This window comes from Pseudorasbora parva, chromosome 16, assembly GCF_024679245.1.
Source record: "Pseudorasbora parva isolate DD20220531a chromosome 16, ASM2467924v1, whole genome shotgun sequence".
In the NCBI taxonomy this organism is placed as follows: domain Eukaryota; kingdom Metazoa; phylum Chordata; class Actinopteri; order Cypriniformes; family Gobionidae; genus Pseudorasbora; species Pseudorasbora parva.
This window is the reverse complement of record NC_090187.1, coordinates 9,484,754-9,504,975: the sequence shown is the minus strand read 5'-3', so window position 1 is coordinate 9,504,975 and position 20,222 is coordinate 9,484,754. Positions and strand designations below refer to the sequence as shown.

General features: G+C 36.5%; 2 protein-coding genes across 2 annotated transcripts in view; one reads left to right on the top strand and one right to left on the bottom strand.

Moving 5' to 3' along the window:
* Nucleotides 1-4,740: 4,740 nt before the first annotated feature.
* rnf7 (ring finger protein 7) lies at nucleotides 4,741-7,163 on the bottom strand. The gene is made up of 3 exons (XM_067419325.1): nucleotides 6,937-7,163; nucleotides 5,996-6,043; nucleotides 4,741-5,166 (listed from the first exon to the last, which is right to left on the bottom strand). The coding sequence occupies exons 1-3, from the start codon at nucleotides 7,142-7,144 to the stop codon at nucleotides 5,048-5,050; spliced, it is 375 nt and encodes a 124-aa protein (XP_067275426.1). The 5' UTR covers nucleotides 7,145-7,163; the 3' UTR covers nucleotides 4,741-5,047.
* Nucleotides 7,164-8,942: 1,779 nt separating this feature from the next.
* The window catches only part of trpc6b (transient receptor potential cation channel, subfamily C, member 6b), a 28,332-nt gene continuing 17,052 nt past the window's right edge, over nucleotides 8,943-20,222 (top strand). The window contains exons 1-2 of the mRNA XM_067419270.1: nucleotides 8,943-9,212; nucleotides 17,920-18,676. Coding sequence (XP_067275371.1) covers nucleotides 9,118-9,212; nucleotides 17,920-18,676 — 852 coding nt within the window. The 5' untranslated portion in view covers nucleotides 8,943-9,117. The remainder of the gene's footprint in view (nucleotides 9,213-17,919; nucleotides 18,677-20,222) is intronic.

Genomic DNA, 20,222 nt, shown 5'->3' with positions numbered 1-20,222 from the left:
GGCTGTGGCGAGGTGAAGGGTCAAATATGTGATGCTGAAAGTAACAATGAATATGGACAGAAATGTAGTCAGCACAATGGAAAGCTCTGATACACTGATGAGTTAAAAACAATGAGGCTTCAGTGCCTCAAGCCTGAATTTTCCCTGTGCCACTCATGTAATTGCTCAGTCAGAATTAAAAACCTCAATGGGGATTTTCTCTTAAGTAAGTGTCTTTGTATGCTAATTCGCGGATACTGCTCACGGAAGGAACTTATGCCGTACCGAACTTAAGAGGCTTTGTACTATGTTTAGCAACAATGCTAAGGGATAGACAATGCAATTGTTGCCTATGACGCGCATAGTTCTCTACTGTCTCTACAAGAAAATACATAGAACTAGGTGGATTTCTGAAGAAAATGTGAGTGGTGCTTGCCCGTGCAAAATGTGCTGCTTTAATGGTAAAGGGGTTCTCATTTTTATAAATCATGCCCCACTTTATTTTTTTTTCCTCTGCTGACCTCCCCACACTTTGAGAACCTCTGTTAAAGAGTTAGGTCACCTAAAAATGACGATTCTGTCGTTTATGAATCACTCACCCTCATGTTGTTCCAATCCTGTTTATTCATCTTCTGAACTTTCTGATCTTTTTGATTAAATCTGAGAGCTTTCTTTACCTCCATTGACAGGTACCACATTGACTCTTCAAAAAGTTCATAAAGAGATCGTAAAACGAATCCATATGAATTGTGGTTTATTTCAAATTTTCTGAAGAGAGACATGATCGCTTTATATGATGAACAGATTAAAAATTCATCAATGCACACATACGTTTTTTGGTAAACAGATGCTTAAGCATGCTTGCTTGACGTGCAAAAACGAATTAGGTTCATTCTCATGTTATGCAGCATATTTAAGCTTCCACAAGAACCGGTGATGTTGATTCTCATGTAACGTAGCACGTTTGAGCTTCCACAAGAACCAATGAGGTTTATTCTCGTGTTACGCAGCATGTTTGAGGTTCCACAAGAACCAATGAGGTTTATTCTCGTGTTACGCAGCACATTTGAGCTTCCACAAGAACCAATGAGGTTTATTCTCGTGTTACGCAGCATGTTTGAGCTTCCACAAGAACCAATGAGGTTTATTCTCGTGTTACGCAGCATGTTTGAGGTTCCACAAGAACCAATGAGGTTCATTCTAGTGTTACGCAGCACATTAGGGCTTCCACAAGAACCAATGAGGTTAATTCTCGTGTTACGAAGAATGTTTGAGCTTCCACAAGAACCAATGAGGTTTATTCTCGTGTTACGCAGCATGTTTGAGCTTCCACAATAACCAATGAGGTTCATTCTAGTGTTACACAGCACATTTGAGCTTCCACAAGAACCAATGAGGTTTATTCTCGTGTTATGCAGCATGTTTGAGGTTCCACAAGAACCAATGAGGTTCATTCTAGTGTTACGCAGCACATTAGGGCTTCCACAAGAACCACTGAGGTTCATTCTCATGTTTTGCAGCACGCTTGAACTTCTGCAAGAACCAGTGAGGTTCATTCTCGTGTTATGCAGCACGTTTGAGCTTCCAAAAGAACCACTGAGGTTTGTTGTCACGCATAAAGCAGGTTTGGTTAAGCTTCTGTGTATGTTTGCTGATCAATGTTTAAAAGCGAATAAAAGCCTAAATTAAATGCAAAGCATATACAAATAAAAATTTGGACAAAACTATATTCATATGGATTAGTTTTATGATCTTTTTATGAACTTTTTTTAATGGACAAAGTGGTATTAGTAGTGTATCTGTGAATGGAGGGACAGAATGCTCTCAGGTTTCATCAGAAATATCTCAATTTGTGTTCCAAAGATGAATGACATGAGACAGGGTGAGTGTATGATGACAGAAATTTTTGATTAACTAACCCTTTAAGGTGCTTATTGTTTTTAGCATGTGGGTCCTTGGTGTTTTTTTTACTAGCCCACGTAAAGTGACATTCTGGTAAATCCTTCCTTCAATATTAGTGCCAGTTCACCTAGTCAGCCAGTGTGAACCAAACTTAATGATGCCTATCTGCCTTCATTGTCTGCCAGGAGATATGGAATAATAACACTAATGTTTAAAAGTTTAATACTTTTAGAGGTTTATTCAAATTCTGAAGCCCAAGTATGAGCCATATTAGTGATGCTTGCCTTAGCTTACCACCAATTATATTTTATTACTTGATGTTGTTGTAAGCTCATCCCAGTTGTTTGAGAGTCTGAAGACTTTAGAAGCTTACAAGAGCAGAGTTAGGGTTCATTATGACAGTAGTGATTTTAAGCCTTTATTAGGTGTAAACATTAAAGTAAGATCTGTCCCCTTGGATGCTTTTAATTGAGCTGTGTGCACATGTTAGCATTAATAGGTTGTCTGACAGACAGCTGGCATATTTCAATAATAATAAACCAAAACATTACTTGCATTTATTAAGATGGCAAGCTTTTTCTTTTTATAAATTAATAATGTATTGAAACTTCAGCAACACTAAGTTGAGTCTTATTCTCACTTATTAGCATACATATTACTAGGATATTGGCAGTTTATTAGTACTTCTAAAGCACATCCTAATGCCTTATTCTACATTACCATATTCTACATCCCTTAATCCTACCCAATACCTAAACTTAACAACTGCCTTACTTACCAGTAATTAGGAGTTTTCAAGGCAAAAGGGTAACACTATTTTAAGGTTCAGTTATTAACTATTAACTAGCATGTATATTACTAGGATATTGGCTGTTTTTAGAACATATTATCCTGCCCAATACCTAAAGTTAAATGTTACAAAAACTACCTTACTACTAATAAGCAGGTAAAAGTCCTAAGTAATAGTGAATATGTTCCCCATACTAAAGTGTTACTGGCAAAAGTCATATTTAATAGTTAGTTAATAGTCAGATTTGGACCCAAAAGTGTAACCGAAACTTCAAATGCTTGACATGAGTTTTGTAGAGTAACAAATCTTGTGCCTGAACATAATTGTCTTTACAGTACTAAAAATGTAACCCAAGTTTTATTTTTGTTTTGTTTTTGATAATAGATAGTAGCCAACAGTGTCCAGTATAGATGGGAATTCCTTTAATACATCCCAGAAGGCACCTCACGAAGTTGCCAAGCAGTAATTCATGTCTAACATGAAAATAAATTCCACAATCCCTTGACATGCAATAAAGATTATATTCTTTAATATTTTAGAAATCAAATATGCCCAAATTAGAAAGTGAAAAAATCAGTCAATGAAGATTGTTTTCTTCCTTGCCTTTTAAGAGTTTGAAAATCTTTTACTACATATATCATTATCAGATATTTAACCCTGTCTAGATTAATCCTAAGATGTAAAATCTTGTGCATGCTCAGTATAGACTTATATATGTTATATTCAATCAAAAAATGTTGGGCAAGCCTTGATTATATCATCAGGAAGTGGATCATGACAAGTGGGTGTTACTTACCAGAATGCTGCAGACATGAATGTGAACTCCCTAAAATGTGCAAGTACCGGCAGCTTTATTCTTGGTTAACATTATTTTTGGCATGTACACAGCCTCAAGTATTTTCACAAGAAGTTATTAAATTTTTATTTATTTATAGTAATGTCATATTAAGTATAGTGGGACACTTCACTGCTTAACACACAATTTAGTGCATGATATATATAGGCTGCATCCGAAACCTAGAAAATGCTGCATTCGCAGGACACATTTCAAGGCAGGAAGGCATCAAGCCACGTCCAAATCTAATGCTTGCTTCACTTCCTGTCTCCTAAAATACCTTCATAAGATCGATTTTTGAAGGCAGCATACATGTATCCTTCACTGCCTTTGATATCCCACAATTCTGTGCTTTTCATTCAGTGACAGTTGAGCTGGGGAAAAAGATGGCATCCCAAAAGTTGCAATTGCTGGTCAGTGTGTGTAAATGTATGTTTTTTTTAACCAATTTTTTCCACTTCTGGTGTCATTTCTAGCGAGAAATTACTAATGTAGTAATTAAATATTTGTTTAGTTCTCACCAAAGCTCTCTCCATTTTGCTTTATTAAACTGTTACAGTCTTAGAAGTCTGTCTGAAATCAGTTTAGTGAGGTGCCTTCATGCACAAAATGCTGCCTTACAAGACATTGTCTCATAAGGCACCGAGGAAACGAGTCAGCTGCCTAGGTTTTCGGATGCAGCCTTAATCTTGATTGCAGATGAATTCCCCAGATGAATGCAAGAGGGCGGATATCAGTACAAAATAGTTTACAAAAAGCCTGCGTCAAATTACTAGTAGCTAAAGCTTTTGTCTTGGAAATTGTCCTCATGGGTTCCGGACTAATCATAAGCACTCAAATCCTGAGCTAATAGTTTCACTAGAATTAGCAGAGGATGGCGGAAGATTTACAAGATGCTTTTTCACTGAGCTCTCAGCGTTGCACAGGATTTTTTTTTCTAGTTTTGTGCTGTTCAAATATTTCATAAATTTCTCTCTTTGTAAGTACTCATGTAAAAGTAAAACTTGCCTTAAAAAAGTCAGCTTTATAAATATTGAAGTTTAATGATGAAATCTTTCATTTCAAACTATTCATTTAAATCTGTCCATGAGGGATTTTTAGAGACCTGTGTACACTAATAATGAATAATAATTTAAACAATAATAATAAATATATAAAATGTAAATGCTCACCAGAAATACTTAAATGATTTACAAAAAAATCCTCATCCACTACTCAATATCACACACCTATATAACATTGTGTTCTTTTTCATTTATTTCTAGCACACTTAAAATACACATTCATAGTACAACTTCAGTTATAATGTCACCCATGTGACTCCGCGGTTTCCAGGAGCTCTTCAGGCTGGTTCTTGTTAATGCTGTATGAGGTGACAGAACGGTAAAGCTAACCAGTGTCAACTGGATTTCTGCTTTAACAGTCACATACATGCAGACAGGTATTCCTACGGCTGGAGATGATCTGATAATCAGTCTTGTCTCCCTAAGTGGAGTAGTGCCAAAGTGGACGGAGGAAATGTGGGTACAAAGCTCCAATCCTCACTTGCCGATCCTCTGTACCACCCAGTCCTGTTGGCATAGTGGGCATCTATTGTTCTGCTTGACCCAGAGGGACATGCAGCAGTTGTGGAAGGAGTGGTTGCACTCTCCCCATACCACTGAAAGAAAGACAATAAGAGAAGGTGATGTTTTCGACCCCACTAACTTTTATTGTATGGACTATAAAAACAAAAGAACTGAGACATTCCTCAAAATATCTTCCTTTGGGTTCCGCAGAAGAAAAATGTGAGGGTGAATTTATGTTATTTGCTGCTTTAAATATAATGTGAGACTGTAATTGGATTTTACCAGTTGTCTAACCTAGTGTTGAGACAGGGAGCGTTTGATGACGCAAATGAATACTATGGATTGTGCACTTGATCAAGATACTTAACCTCTGGTTAACTAAGTTGGATTGCCCCAATAAGTGTTAACAAATAAGTGGATACAATCATCTGATAAATGACTAAAGTACATTACTTTTTTATTGTTGTGCATTATAAATTAGAGAAATAAAGAGTATATATATATATATATATATATATATATATATATATATATATATATATATATATATATATATATATAGAGAGAGAGAGAGAGAGAGAGATAAAGAGTATTAGAGAAATAAAGAGTATGCGTGTGTGTGTGTATATATATATATATATATATATATATATATATATATATATATATATATATATATATATATACACATACACACACATACACACTCTTTATTTCTCTAATTTATAATGCGCAACAATGAAAAAGTAATGTACTTTAGTCATTTATCAGATGATCAGATGATTGAGTAAAAATATACAATATGATAGAAAATATTAGTGAAGGGCAAACTGTAATGGCAATGGACTGTGCTGCCATTTGCTTCTAAGAGCTTAATGTAATTGATTAATTAGGCAGGTAATTAGTATCCCAGCAACTTACCAACACAGTCCTCTTGTTTGTTTTCAGCCTGGCATCTCAAGCATGCATCTGAAATACATTTTAAAAAGACATAAGATTCAAAACGTACCTAGTTCTTTATGTTTATTTAGGACAGAAATAGGTTGAAATCTTAATTATGTTAACTTAAAACACTTTCAGAGAACAGACTTGCAAACGTCAAATGAAGTCAGTTTGACTCGATATACAATAATTGTTTGATTATTCTGGGGTGCACAGTAACTACATTTGCTAGTCTTGGATCAGTAAAATCTAACCACATGTTGGTCTCAAAGCCTGAACTGCTTACCTATACCTAGCATGTTGGTATATTGTTTATATGCATTTCAAAGTTCAATGCAACGTTTTTGACCATAAATGCACATTTAATGCAGCATTGCTGGACATTGTTCAAATGCATTTGGATTTTTAATGCAGCATTTCTGAGCATCACAGGTGTTCAAATGTTCACTTTAATATTTTTAAGCATCGTAGGTCCATTTGATTTAACGTTAGTGCCTCAGACTACTAGATATATTATTACATGATATATTGGCGTTTTCTATCATTAAGTTTGTTGCTTCAAAAAAGCCGAATCACTTTTTGGGCAAGTTTAACAGGTTAACTTGAACGTCTGAAGCTGCATTTAAATGTCCAATTCAGCATTTTGAAAATAGGTGCATTTAAACAATCTTAGCACACATTCACAACATTGAGCATAATATGACTTTCCAACGCTTGAGTCAGCATTTGATTTCCACCAACGTTATCTAACGTTATGTAGGAGGCAGTAGTAACTTATGTCATTCACTTTTAACGGTTCACTAATTTTAACTATTACAAGTGTCAGGCTATCGCTTTCTACATTAATGGTCTGTTGAGGGCAACCAGCTAAGTCACATACATGCTATCTCAGGTAGCCTGTTAGCTAGAGAAACACTCACCCATTACTTGGACCCGACAAATAGCGCAGGTGTCACACTCCACATCCCAGCTCCACATTGCCACCGCATTCCACTTCTTTAGGGAGAACATCTTGTCTCCCCCTGATTTGGATCCAGAAGAACTGCTGTGAGTGTGCGCTAAACCCGGCTCATCACCATCGTCCATCTCCGCCATGGCGAAGAAGCGCAGAAACAAAATGGCTGACATAGGCGGATCTGCAGACACGCAGATCGGTCTGTCAGTGGAGTTCGCTGTAAACAGGCCCCTGGCTGGATATCTTAAAATATTGCCAATACTAATATATATATATATATATAACCATACTATTTTTTTCTTTAAAACAAAACAAATTCATTCTTTCTTGAAACAATATATATTTTTAAATCCATTTAACTATTTTTTTAATCTATTTGTACTGTACAATTTAATATATAAAATATATACTATAGTTATCCACAATATTTGTATCTGTGTACAATATCTGTATCTGTGATTAACATTCATTTATATAAATAAAAAATTTCATACATTTTATATATATAAATACAGTTTCATGTCTTCTTTTAACCTTCACACATTTTATTAAATGGAGGGAATTCTAATGTATCCACTTGGTTTAACATGCAAGCATTATTAGTTTGCAAATTATTTTGAATATGCATGCAATATCAAATGCATCATGCACAAGAGAGGTGTTGTTGTGAATTAACGTGGCTATGATTGCCTAAGTTCGTGCCTACTGCCTGAACCACAACCATGGCAAAAATTCTATACTGATTGATCATGATCCCCTATTCTCTGGTTATGACGCATTGTGACATCACTTTAGTAACCTATAATACAGTATTGTATATGATATTATTACTGTCAGGAAAAAAAGGTATACTAATAATACTAATAATAAAGAATGCCATAAGGCATTCATTAAAGTATACATCCATGCTGTAAAAATATTCAGGACCCAATTGAAAATTTTCCAAAGTGACCGATCACATCTAAATTTTTCAGTTGGCCAAAGTGAATTTCTGTGAATTAAATTGCATCAATTCACAGAAATTAAATTTGGCCAACTGAAAAATTTAGATGTGATCAGACTAGAAAAAATTCAATTGGAGTCATAATTTATATATATATATATATATATATATATATATATATATATATATATATATATATATATATATATATATATATATATATATATATATATAATATAAAATATATATATAAGTTTTTTTTACAGTGTAACATATAAAGAAAGTCTTGTCAATAAAATAAAAATGTCAATTTGTGACATGTCTGCTTAGTTTATTATTATTATTATTATTATTATTATTATTATTATTATTATTATTATTATTATTATTTTAATACAATTCTGTAGCCTATAATAATGAAGCATATTGCAGCATAAAAGTAGGCTATATTCAACAGAGTGCTGACATTAACATTGACATCATTGACAAAGATATACATGATCATTGTCATCCTTTAGGAAGCAATCTCTTCAAAGTTACATAAACAGAAAATAAGATGAAATATGTCCTATAAAGACACCCTAAGCAAGAATGTTAAGAAAACTTAATGATTAAAAACAACAACAACAACTTTTGTTTGTTTGTCTGTAGTGGCCTAGCTTAGTTTTTCTTTGTATGCCCTTTTTTATAGCTAGCTAGCTTTAATAGTTTTTTTTGTATACCTCTTTTTATATAACGCAGTGAGCACTGATGGAAAATATTATGTAAAGTAAATGTATTATTGTTGTTTTTATCAGCGCCCATGAGGGGGCGACTCGCTCTGTCTTTAGCTGTATGGATTCTGCACCTCATGTAGCCTACTTGATTATAATATTTGTTAAAAGTACTGTATTATTTTTCATGCATTGCCTAAAATCTTACAATATTGTACTTAAAAAAAATCACCCAACAAACTGGAAAAGGTTTCTTTGAATGACTCGTATAATGATGTAGCCATGACATCATCACACCCTCGATTTGTTGAACACACTCAACCTGCCCAAGAACGCGTGGGTAGTTTTACGAATCCACCCCACACAAGGATTCTAATTTTTTTTTAATGAAAAATAGTTTGAGGAGAATTTTGCTTAACTTATATCTATCTATTCCTGGAGTAAGCTAGTCTTTCACTAACAGTGAGAGATTCATGAAGACAGCAAACCGATGTCCACTGATCACACTTCTGTCAAACACACTTCTGTTCATCAACGGATGAACACCGAGTTGGAAAAGTATCCTTTACCACGGTATTGCAAGAGGTGAGTTATGTTTATTAGATATTTGATACAAAGTTAAGCAAAGCTTTTACCAATTCATTTTTCATAATCTTTCACTTTCTAGTTTATTTGATATTGTAGGCTATATATTTAATGATTTAACTAGACACAATGTTAGATAAACGGTTGCCCTCTCTAAATTAAAACTAACATTTTGAATTACAAAGAAATTACATTAGCCTAACGTTACTTAGCTATTTGTCACATGGTTCAGACAAACTTTATAAATTGGACTGAAGGTAAATTAGGACAATGGCATCTGCATCTGCCAAATTGGAACATTTTAAGATTATGATGTGATTTTTGGATCTATATATTAAGACAGACTGGTGCTTGTTGTCACAGATCATTTGAAGGATGAAATCTCAACTATAACATTTTGAGTCAAAGGTTCAAATACAGAATTTTTTTTTCTTTCTTCCCTTTCATCTGTGGTTTTTATGTGGTCTTTATTCGAAGAATTGTTGGGTTGGGTAATTTATCCTTTCATCATGTTATGACAAACTTGACTTGACCCAAAATGTTACATACATATAGCCACTCATATGTATTTTGCCAAACTCTCAGAATCATTGAATTCAGGTGTTTCAATCACTTCCATGGCCAAAGGTTTGTAAAATCAAGGACCTCAGCATGAAAACTGCTTCTAAAAACATTTGTGAAAGAATGGGTTGCTCTCAGGAGCTTAGTGAATTAAAGGTCCACTGAAATCAAAATTTAATTTTTTTTAGCTTTTAGTATGACTGTGTTAGCCTTAAAGTTATGAATAATCTGGTATGTTCCAAAACTATGACAAAATTTGCATTTAGGAGATATAAGCATTCAAAATTTACAGTCTCCCACTTCCCACTTTTAAAACGAATCTCAGATTTTGGTGACATCATCGCAGACTTCACTTTCTCGTCAAATCTTCTGTCCAATCAAAATGCTCTCTAGAATCTAAAGCCCGCCCCCTTACCCTGCTGAAGCTGCTGCTGAAATCGGTCAGTTGTTTACACACATTTACTAATTTCTATATGGTGAGCAGCACATAGCACACTATATGTGATAGTAAATGATTGAGTGTAAATATGCTTTCATTTGAGGCGAATAAAGTCTGTTTTCACGTTAGTTTCACGCACGGCTCTGGTCTAAATTTAGACTACAAACACGAGAGCGCAGCGCGGATCATATGCGCGAGTCCGCGCTGACAACAAACATATCGGACCCATTTGAATTCTGCACAGAATGCTGCATTTCAAAGCGATATGGAGGAGATTATGATGGTAAACACTTAGAGGAAACTGCTGGCTTTACCAAACAGAGAAAGGTCCGCTCTTGCGCTCTAGTCAAACTGTATATTAACGAAACGCTATTGGCTGTTTCAAAAAAGGGGAGGAGCTGCTAACAGCTGGAGCCGTTTCAGGGGAAATTACCTCAACACATTGAATAATGCGGCGCGTTTCAAAGCACTTCAGTGGGCCTTTAAAGCAAGGTACCGTGATAGTTTTTTTCAGAGGTTGGACTTGGCCCCTTAGATACAGTGAAATGAACTCTTAAAGGTGCCCTAGAATGAGTTGAAACAATATGTTAAATTGTTCTCTGATAGCTACATAGAGGGTATGTGGCTTATTTAAGGGCAAAAATTGTCCAGGTACAGTTTTACAGGTTCATTTATAGGGTTGGGCATCGTTTTGATTTGAACGATTCTGATTCCGATTCCGATTCTTACTTTCGATTCCGGTTCTTTTCGATTCTCGATTCTGATTCTTTGAGGGGTGGAGTCAAAACATGTCACATCCATATTCAATGCTATTTTCAATACCACGGGGGGAAAACGCTGCATATACTGTCAATTAGATATTTTTTATATAATATATATTTTTTTTGTCTGTCTTTTGAAAGTCTAGGCAATCAAAAATTTCTTCTGAAGAGATCACTTTATATGATAAAGCTTTTAAGCTTTTTCTCTTATATAAACATTGATCAATAACTATTAAAATTATCTCACAAATATTTGCTAACTCAATTTATTTTTTACAACGGGGTAATTATGTTGCAATAGCTTATACACAGCACAAGTAAGCTTGATTTCGAATGGTAAATTGAATTTAAAAAGACGACTAAACAGTAATTACATAAGAACAAATAAACAGATTACAAAAAATAGCACAAATAAATAAAATAGAATAAAATATATAAATGAAATAGACTGCTTTATTTTTTCAGGTAGGTCTAACATTCAGGTAAGAAACTGAATTAAAAAACGCAAAGTGGCTAATTAAATTTAAAATAACATTGGATAATGTTTTTTGTAGTTTGACTTTGAATGACTGCTGTCCCTTTAAGAACTGCGGCACTCATGGATCCTGAACACTGCTCCTGTAACTCATTCTTCATTTCTTCCTGAATTGTTCACGACTGTGTTTACATTAATACTCTTCTAAATGTGCACTGAGAATTTGGTTGATTGTATTTGACTAATAATAAGCTGGAAAAAGAAGCGAATATTTGCACTTGTATGTCAGAGGCGGCTTTATTACGGTATGTGTGTGTGTGCGCTTCAGATGTGAGCTTGAAATCTGAGGGATTCGTAGAATTATGTGCAATCCCGCGCAAAATTCAGACCGATCACACACACTAACACTAACATGCTGTCACAAGGAAAAGTCCAGCAGAACGCGCGTCCGTCGTGTTCAGAGGGTTAACCGGGCTGAGTGAGAATATGCGGCTGCGCGTCAACTCGCTGTCAGTCAGAGAAGGAGAGGAGGGCGCAGCTGGGATCGATAAGCTACTGTAGAAACTGAGCAGGCTATCGTATCTTTTCAGATATTTCATAATCTATATTTTTGACAACACTAGTTGCAATGTTTCGACCCAGGCTTTTTAAAAGTGAAATAAATCCACACTTCAGAGCGCCGTTTACCGGACTTCCAAAACCAAAACCAAAACTTGCGCGTTTGGAACCGAAGATCGGAACCGAAAACAAATTTTCTAAACGATTCCGATCGAATCGTTATTTTTTAAACGGTTCCAAGTTGGAACCGGTTCTCGATGCCCAACCCTATTCATTTACAACCCTATAAATTGTCGTTAGGATGTAATGCTCTGTTTTTGCCTTATTTGGAAGAGTCATTAATATTAAAATTAGAGATCTGCTCTGATTGGCTTATTTCAGCAGCTCACAGGATTTCAGTTGTTCAGCGAAGCGGCTCGTGAGTCCTGACCGTCCTGACAGAACACAGACCGACTGAATGACACTTTAAGCAGAACATCTCAAATGGAGATTGCTAAAATGCAGCTTACTTGTTTATTGGTGTTTTCAGATAATTTGCGATGTTACCAGATTGTACATGTTTAGGTAAAACACCGGATAGTATATGTGTTCTTTTCACAGAAAAGCTCTGTTTGGGGGATTTAAATTACTGAAATCTGGCAACCGCACGAACGCTCTTCTTTCCCAAACCAAAACCAGTGATTTTAGACTTGTCTTTTTTTGCCAACGATATTGCCTGTTTATATATCGTTAGTGACTGTGATGTATTCTGAAATACAAGCATGCAAAAACATCATATTTAAGTTCTCAAAAATATATTTTTACAAAATGAATTCGCCTTATTCACCTAGCGGCCATTTCGAAAACTCTAACGCCGTTGTGAGGTACACAAACCCGGAAGTTGGACTCCGATACAGTACTAATCAGTAGCAGCACTCTGTGTCACTCACTTTCTGCCTGCTGTGTGTAACAAAATCATGTAATGCATCACTGATAATATGTTTATGTATATAGTTTTCATTTGTTAATGTTTTTTAATTTTCCTTCTAATGTAATTTCTAATGTTTTGCCCTTTTTTGGTACGTTTTTCCATACTTACAATATACAAGCAGGCCATTTGTATTCCTCCATACCAATAAATGTACATAGTTACCACTTACAAACCTAGACCAGTATGCCTATCAATGTTTTTGAATGACTTATTTCTTTCTGATGTTCTGACAAGTTGTCAAGTTATGAAAGACATCATCCATGTGTAATAAAATTGTACTTTATTCTTTAGATAAATGGACATTTTTATTTTACATATATGAAGATCCAGCTTATACATACACATATCTCCCACATGTAAATTAACTGTATCAACTATAATACATAAATGATAGATTAAAATAAACTGATAACATCACCGTTTTCTCCAGAATGACTGCAGCGGAATCAAATTTTGTTGCAGTATCGGAACAATCGGTACTGTAAAAGCGCTGAATAAAGCTGACTTGACATGTCCCAGTCTTGCTATTGCTTGAGTCTTTCAAACTTCGTCTGTAGTAAAATGCAGAAATTACGACCAGGATCCCTTCTGATATTTTTTTAATCCACTCTCCATGTAATCCCTTATCCTCCGGAAAACGGTGAAAGGTTTGTCCTCTGTAGGATTTTTTCCTGAGTGACGAAGTGCAGTGAAACAGAATGCTGCTCCTGATTAGTACTGTATCGGAGTCCAGCTTCCGGGTTTGTGTACCCCACAACGGCGTTAGAGTTTTCAAAATGGCCGCCAGGTGAATAAGGCGAATAGCCTTGTCAAATGACTATCGTTTTAACTTATATGGTGGAAACGGTGACGTTTGCTAGAAGGATCGAGTGAATGGTCTGTAAGCAAAGTATCTACGGTTGTACAAAATAATATTAACCTTTGTCATTAGACACACTATTTAGTTTCGTATGGTACTTGGTGTTTCCTATTGTTACTGTACTAGCATCTTGCGTTATCTAGACAATGCTGTCTCTCTAAGAAACTTTTGATTTAATCAGAACTAGTTTAAACAGTCAATAAGTGGATAAATCACTACTTACTGCTTGCAGGAATACAGTTGTAATTGCCACTTTCTTCAGTTTAAGATGCTGAGCGAAGCTTGCTTGAAATGGGCCGAACAAACAAACGATCTTGAATTAAATTGTTGTGGTATCCGATTATAAACATCAACCATGACTTCTGACATTTTTTATCTGTGGGTATCATTTTTTATCTATTTTTATCCTCACGTCCCCTGCACAGCCTGGAACATGACGTGTGTCCATGAGAGTTGCCGTTTTTGCTATCCTCGCGTGAAGCTTGTTTACCTGCAGTCCCGATGATTCAGCTCCATCAGTTCCGCCTGACAATGAACATGTTTGGACAGATGCAAATGGTGCATATTAATGATCCCCAACGCTTTGCATCATGGTTGGCGTTATGTTGAGAATCACTTATTTTTCCGTGTTGTTTTTCATTCACGAGACTTACATATGAAGTAGGAGACAATGGTGTTTGAGACTCACAGTATGTGATGTCCATGTACTGAACTCTTATTATTTCACTATGGCAAGGTTAATTTAATTTTGCGTTCTAGGGCACCTTTAATGATTCACCATACCAAGACATTTTGGACAATTTCATGCTCCCAACTTGGCGATGGCCTATTCCTGTTCCAAAATGACTGCGCACAAAGCAAGGTCAATAAAGATGATGAGGCAGTTAGGTGTAGAGGAAATTGAATTTTGGGATGAATTAATGCGGAGACTTAAAGAGTTAGTTCACCCCAAAATGAAATTGATGTAATTAATGACTCACCCTAATGTTGTTCCTCACCCATAAGACCTCCGTTCATTTTTGGAACAGATTCAAAAGATTCAAATGTTGTCCGAATCATGAATCGATTCACTGATTCATAACAAGATGAACGGCGGTCTTACCAAGGGGGTAATCTAGCGCTCGGAAAGCGTTCCACCCCTAGGGGCTGCCATTGCTAACCAAGCCATCACCTGCTGTTAGCATACCATTGACTCCCATTCATTTTTGAGTCACTTTGACAGTGAATAACTTTACATCTGAGACGTTTAAAGACTCCATTTGTCCATTGTTTATTTCTAAAGAAACACGACAATGCATAAAAGGCTCCATTACCTTGTATCTTACACTATCGCCCCGCAGAAGCTGTTTTTGTAAAAATAGGCTAACGATTGCGTCACAACCAACGCGACTCTGTCGCACAGTTGAGAAATTACCGTATAGACCTGAGGAGACGCTCGCAGGCAATCTTTTTCTGTCTAGGAGACAGTCTGGGGGACGTGGAGACATAAAGTCTGATAAAGTCAAGGGAGAAGAATGGGGAGAAGCCCATAGTGAGCCAAAAGCAACGGGAGAAAATATTTAAACAACGTGATTCAGCTTTCACTTTCCACAACTACTAGAAGACCTACAGCTGTCAGACAGGAGGCTCACGTCACAACTACGTCCTCAAGCTCAGTCTGAGCCTGCGCAGTTCTCTCAGCCATCAGGAAGTGAGTGCCCCTAGGTTGACTTCATTATTTCGCCGTTGACGTAATGGGATCGCTTGGTCCATTTCTTTTACTGTCTATGGGTCTTACAGGTGTGGAACAACATTAGGGTGAGTCATTAATGATATAAATTACATTTTTGGGTGAACTAACCCTTTAAAGTTAATGTGCATGTAAAGGCAAGCATCCCAAAACCTTTGGCATGTCTACTTTGGTTTGTCATAGTTTTTATGATTAATATCGCTCAAAACACAGAGATGAAGGTGTAGTTGTTCTTGTTTTGAATTTTAAAAGGAAACAGTAAACAGATTTAAGTGTAAAGAAGAGAATATAATTTATCGTGACCCTTGGCTTCTAAGATGAGTTTCTTTTTTTAATAATCACCATGACAACATTAGTGTGGGAGGGCTCATCAATCTCTGATTCAGCACTGTTATTGCTACAGAAACAAAAAAATTATTATATATGCTTTTTATTAAATTAGGCAATTTAAATGCATTCAGGCAAATGTTCATCCTGTATTTGTCTGAAATATACATCTGTTACCCATGTTTTTAAACAACATTTAACTACTCCATAATTTGGTATATTTTAGATGTTTCACATTTAGAATATTTTCCAAAAGGAATACACATTTTAGATCCATTCAAGTATAATTTGAAAAAGAGATTAAACATCTCATTTGTGTACAGTGAACAGTCATCCCACAGTGTTTGGACACTGAAAATATAAGGATTTCACAGTAACTGATGTCACATATGGACTACTTTGATGATGTTTTTATTCCCTTTCTGGACATGGAAAGTAAAGTGTGCCTAGACTGCACATGCTCTCGGACTAAATATAAAATATCTTAAACTGTGTTCCGAAGATGAACAGAGGTCTTACGGATGAGAAACGACATTAGGGGGAGTCATTAATTGTTACATTACAAATAAAGAAAACTGAGGTGAGGACTCAAATGCAGAAAAGGTAATTTATTAACAAAAATTAAACATGAACACAAAACAAAAACCAACGAGGGGAAAAAACAAGCAAACAAAAAACACAATCAGAAATAACCAAACACAACTTAAACATACCAAAAAGGAATCACAGGGAGACGTAGACATGACAACGATCCGACAAAGACTGACAAACACAAGGAGCTTATAAAGGTAAGAACTCAAGTGGAAGAAATCAAGCAATAATCAGATAACAAGGGGGAGGGATCAGACAATGACAGGAGCACATGCTCAACATAACAAAATCCACATGTGCACACAAGACAGGACAGGCATGTGACAACTAATGACATCAAATTCTGGGTGAACTAACCCTTTAATGCTCAATAGCTAAACCTAAAGGACAACTCCAGGGAATTTTTAAGTTTACCTTGATCGTTATACCTTTGTGAGTACAGTCTATAGAAAAAAAAAGAAGAACTGGATTGGTGCTTGCAACACGGAGCTATTACAGTTAATGCCCAGAGCCCCCACTCAGCTAAAACGGCAGTTATGGGGGCATAAATGTAAATTGTGTCTTTGTGCCTCTTAGCAGACACAAAATACAATTAAATTGTCTGTCCAACATGAACAGGGCCCTTTCATGACAAGATGCGTGAGCAAGAGCAATGAGATTACTCTTCATACACACGATGCTCCTCCCAACTGTACTGTTTGCCTTTTTTTCCAACGGGACTTCAGTGCGAGACAACAGCTATCCGTCTAAAACACTATTTAAGTGAATTTAAACAATGACTAAGTTGCTAAACGCATTTCGTTGTCATGTAAGGGCCCTGTTCATGTTGGACAGACATTTTATATGCATTTTGTGCCTGTTAAGTGATTGTGTTGCCTGCCATGTACTCTTGTTTTTGCTATGTTTGGTGTAAGCAAGCACATGGCTTGTCATGTGTGTTTCTATGTGCCATGTGCTCTCCTGTCTATTGTCTAACACGCCCTTCTTGTTATCTGATTATTGGTTAATTTGCCCACCTGTCCTCTCTTGTTACGTTTGCTTTCCCTATTTATTCTCCTAATGTTCTCTGTCCTGTACCAGAACATTTTTGTAGGTGCATCATGTTTACCCCTACCCACCCCTACCCAGCCCTGCCCTGCCAGTCATGTTTTCCCCCATGGGGGAAGTGTTTGTTTTATTTTTTGATTAATAAAAGCGCATATCTGTATGATCAGTAATTTATAAATTCTAGAGCAGTGACTCCTTACATGTTTTGATTCGAAAGTAACGTCTGTGTGAGCTGTGTGTCATACTTTGATGCAATTGTTTGACAGTATATAATGGAACTAGCTACTGTAGAGACAAAATGTTGCTAATGTGACTGCACTGTTCCCTTACCACTACTTTGTTTTAAGCAAGTTTGTTGTTAAAATTCAATTTTTTTCTCTGAATTTATAGGTGGAGCAATGATGACCTTCAGAGGCACACATTGGCTAAAAGCCGGCGCATGGCTATGCGAAGACCGGCCTACATGTTTAACGCCCGATACAATAGTCTGTCCTCAACTGAAGAGCGTTTCCTAGAGGCGGCCGAGTATGGAAATATCCCTGTCATCCGTAGGATGCTAGAAGAACTTCCGGAAATTAATGTCAACTGTGTGGACTACATGGGCCAGAATGCATTGCAGCTTGCGGTTGCCAATGAGCACCTGGAAGTGACAGAACTCTTGCTGAAAAAAGAGAACTTGGCTAGGATAGGTGATGCTTTGCTTTTAGCCATAAGTAAAGGATATATTCGTATTGTGGAGGCCATTTTGGGTCACCAGGCCTTTGCAGACACAACCAAACTCACTAGCAGCCCCCTCCAGACAGAGACACAAGACGACTTCTTTGCCTACGACGAAGATGGCACTCGGTTTTCCCATGATATTACACCCATTATACTAGCTTCTCATTGCCACGAATATGAGATTGTGCACATTCTGCTAAGGAAAGGTGCCCGCATTGCACGCCCACATGACTACTTCTGCAAATGCAACAGCTGCCTTTATCACCAGAGGCATGACTCTTTCAGCCATTCACGTTCTAGAATCAATGCCTACAAAGGGCTGGCTAGCCCCGCCTACCTATCCCTGTCCAGCGAGGACCCAGTACTGACAGCTCTAGAGCTCAGCAATGAACTGGCTGTACTAGCCAACATAGAAAAAGAGTTTAAGGTAGGAATAATAGGATGCAGGAACAACAAAGAGATCCTTTTTTTGTAGATTTTATAGATTCTTTTTTTAAAAGGCTCCTATTATGCTCATTTACAGGTTCATCATTCTTTTCAGTGGGTCTACTAGAATGTTAATTACATGTTAATTGTTAACATGATTTAATTATTTTTTGTATAATTTATTTGTAGCAGGACCCGTTTTCACCCTCTGAAAATCCAGTCCGTTCTGATTGGTCAGCCAGCCCCAATCTGTTGTGATTAGTCTACCGCTTAGAGCACGTGTCGGAAAAAACTCTGAATTTAACTTACCATAACTGGCAAGTCCCGAGGCTTAATCAGTTTGAGCAGAGTCTGATAATGACAGTTCCAAAGCACCTTTGCAAACAACTTGAGCAGGATGACTTTTATTTTATACATCTCTTACATTTCAGTTGTAATTTTCATTTAATTACGGTCATTTCTCTATATGACAGTAAAACCGTATGTCCGTTAACACATTACATTAAATGCTTGGTTCAGGAAGCAGTTGTTAGAAAAAAGGTTGTGGTTGTACTGTTGAGGAATAGTGTTAAAAATGCCTTTGCCTTTGTAAATCCAAGTAATTGTTTCACAGTTTTATCGACGTGTCGTAAACTCTTCCTGACCTTATAAATACCTTATGCAAATGTGTCACATTATCATGTAGCCACGTCATGGAAATAATGGCAGGACTACTAACGAGGCATTTCAGTTAAGGGTTGGAGCAATTTACGATTTACAGAAATCAATGTTAAGTGGTCTCTTATTTCTTTCAAGAGCTGTATTATTGTTATCAGGCAGGGCATGCATTAGAAAAAGATATGCAACTGATTGGTTTAAGAAATAAAATTCAGGTTTTTATTAACTTTTAACTTTTTTATGTATCAGAGTGCATATGGATGTGGGTGTGCAGTATTGCCTTGTAGTTAATGAGTCTGCAGCCTTTGCCATAGAGTGGGTGGATTTGCTCTTCTTTCTTATATTATTATTATTATTGATGATGGTTTTGTATGCGGATTCAGTTTTAAACAGATGGTAAGACTGCTCTGTAGAAAGAAAGAAAAAAAATATAACTATTATCTGCTATGACATGTGCATAATCACATGCCAGCTACATTCAATTTCCAAGCATTAAGGATAATCATAGGTGGCAAACTCTGGCTGGGACCATAATTCTGGCAAGAAACACTTTACAATATCTTTCATTAGGCAAATTAACTGAGTGGTGCTCACCCATGCCAAAATCAATTTGGGGCTTGTTGCAGTATTAGGGTGCTTTCACACCTGCTTCATTTAGTTCGGTTGAATCGTACTAGAGTTCGTTTCCCTCTTTGGTGCAGTTCGTTTGGTCAGGTCTGAAAGCAGCAATCGCACTTCGGGTGCGCACCAAAAGCGGACCAAACAAGTCTCGGTACGATTTCAAACGAACTCTGGAGCGGTTTGTTTGTGGTGAGAACGTGATCTGACCTCGAACAGAACCAACTGCAAAAGTACTGATCATTTTTGGACTGAACCAGCTGCCGTAGTTA

Excerpts from the sequence above, each read along its gene's own strand:
- rnf7 (XM_067419325.1), bottom strand. The coding sequence starts at position 7,144 with ATGTCAGCCATTTTGTTTCTGCGCTTCTTCGCCATGGCGGAGATGGAC. Across the intron at positions 6,044-6,936 it reads TTGTCGGGTCCAAGTAATGG|ATGCATGCTTGAGATGCCAG; the intron begins GTGAGTGTTTCT and ends AATGTATTTCAG. Across the intron at positions 5,167-5,995 it reads CAAACAAGAGGACTGTGTTG|TGGTATGGGGAGAGTGCAAC; the intron begins GTAAGTTGCTGG and ends TCTTTCTTTCAG.